The following is a 2,164-nucleotide window of genomic DNA, read 5'->3' as shown; positions in this document are numbered from 1 at the left end:
CAACAATCTATGATATAACTGTCCTGCCTTAAGGATCCTCTTGGAGTATTTCTCTTCCCAACACAACACCCAGTACTGGACTAGGCCTCAGGGTTACAGTGGAAGACCGGCTGCAAGGGAGGGTGGGCTAGGGGTCTGAGGTTCTGGCACCCACTAATCCTGGGCAGTCCCCCTGCCTCGTACCTGGGTCTAAATTAAAGAAGGGAGCAGTACCGAACGTGCGGCTCTTTGTAGTTGGGACCACCTGGGACCTTCCCCGCCTCCCCCTCCAGGCTTTGCGACCTCTGCATCTTGGCCGCACCTGAAGCCCCGTGCGCCCCTTGCACACCCTTCACCAGCTCCTCTTTTGCTTTACATCCTAACCCTGTCTGTGCTTAAGCAAAGATGTCCACATTGAACGAAAAAACCGAGGTTCTAGCCGAGAACTCGTTGCTCCGAGGTCCCGACAAACAGCTGGGCTTCCGACCGAGTGCTAGGCTAAGAGGCTCCCATCATCTGCTGCGTCCCACAATCCGGCAGGCAGCCCGCTTTCCAGCTCTGCTGGACCGTACGGAGGACCGACATCCACTTCGACCGCCCCTTCGGAGAGCCTTAACGTTACCAGGACTAAGCCCGCGCCTGCGCAGATCGCGGAGGGGCGTGGCCTCGGCGGAAGGCACGAGGCGGTGCGGGGCAGTGACGCAATGCGCCCCTAGTGGCGGGAGTGTTCACGCCCTCACTCCGTAGCTTCTGGATTCCGTTTCCACGGTTACGACGGCGCGAGGCAGGGTCCCAGGTAAATCTCCGTAGAGCTGAAACGTGAAACCTGAGGGACTGAAGGCTGCAGGGCTCGGGAGAACTGGGAAGCGGGGCCTGACCCCGGGCTCGCGGCAGGACTGAACCCCCTCGCGTGCCCCTCAGGTCATCTCTGCCCCATGATTCCCCTAGGATGCTGTTCTGTACACAAGCGCCCTTCAACCCCACGAACTGTCCTGGCCTCTCACACCCCTCCCCTTACCCCCCCCCCCAGCTGCTCTCGCTTTTTATCCTCGAGTCACCGACATGCAGCTGTTTGTCCGCTCCCGGGAGCTGCACACTCTTGAAGTGAGCGGCCTGGAGACAGTTGCCCAGATCAAGGTAAAGATAATAGTGTACACTGAGCGTCCCTCACCCATCCATCCCTTGCCTGTCCTCCTGTGGCTTCCTCACAGAAAACACTCTTAACTCTTTCCCTTTCCTCCTTAGGCCCATGTGGCCTCCCTGGAGGGCCTCACCCCCGAAGATAAGGTCGTGCTTCTGGCAGGTTCACCCCTACAGGATGAAGCCACCCTGGGTCAGTGTGGAGTAGAAGCCCTGACGACCCTGGAAGTGGTTGGCCGCATGCTAGAAGGTGAGTGGGGCTTCATAGGGGCCCCAAACTGGCGCTATTCCTTAGACTTACTTATTTGCCTGTCATCGTGTCTAACATTTTAAATTTTAATTTACAATTTCTGGAAGTCCGCTGATTTTGTGTTAAAATTCAGTGTCTGGCTTTGCTTCAAAAATTGGGGAAATCTGTTGACAATGGGCCTGTGTTCCCACATACCAACAATCTGCCATAGCTCAGTAGTGGCTGCTCTCTTTGGAAGGCTCTACAGCTTGCTATAGTCCCCACTCCTCTCTGTCACCCTCAAAACCAATGTCAGTTACCATTTATCATCAGGCTAAACTGCTGTTTATCTTATAGTAAATAAAGGTCAACTCTCTTTTTGTACCTATGTCTGTCGAAAGTGGGAAAACGAAAGATGGATCGAGAGCGTCGCGTNTTTTTCTTAACAGAGGAGTGTTATTTAACCCCGTCTCTGAACCCTCTCTGCTGATTCCAAGCTTTCCAAGAGTCACTGGTCTGAGCTAGGCAGAGAGAGTGGACCGAGCACACTTGGTGGCAGCACTCTGAAATCTGAGGAGACATTCTGGGCCTGGCGCCACTGGTGCCCTAGTCTTGAGCCCTGAGCTGGGCCCCAGGGAGCAGGAATGAGTCAGCTCTTTCCCTAAGGTCAGGGAGCCCGGCAGCAGAACTCTTTGAGCCTTGCCTTCAAGGCTGCGGGGCTGAGCTGACCTAAGGACTATTGATGTAAGAAACATCCAAACCTACAGAGAATTTTTGTTTATTCAGCCAAACTGATAACACATACCTGGGAGCAAT

At 54.6% G+C, this 2,164-nt stretch overlaps 1 protein-coding gene across 1 annotated transcript; it reads left to right on the top strand.

Moving 5' to 3' along the window:
* Positions 1-699: 699 nt before the first annotated feature.
* On the top strand, positions 700-1,783 carry FAUP4 (ubiquitin-like protein FUBI; the record flags this gene model as incomplete). Its single annotated transcript, XM_019645186.1, has 4 exons — positions 700-775; positions 1,010-1,116; positions 1,225-1,369; positions 1,750-1,783. Coding segments are annotated over exons 2-4 (254 nt in total), but the record flags the coding sequence as incomplete, so codon positions are not given.
* Between the last annotated feature and the right edge of the window lie 381 nt (positions 1,784-2,164).

This window comes from Hipposideros armiger, unplaced genomic scaffold (assembly GCF_001890085.2).
Source record: "Hipposideros armiger isolate ML-2016 unplaced genomic scaffold, ASM189008v1 scaffold_93, whole genome shotgun sequence".
Classification (NCBI taxonomy): Eukaryota; Metazoa; Chordata; class Mammalia; order Chiroptera; family Hipposideridae; genus Hipposideros; species Hipposideros armiger.
This window is presented reverse-complemented; position numbering and strand designations above follow the sequence as displayed.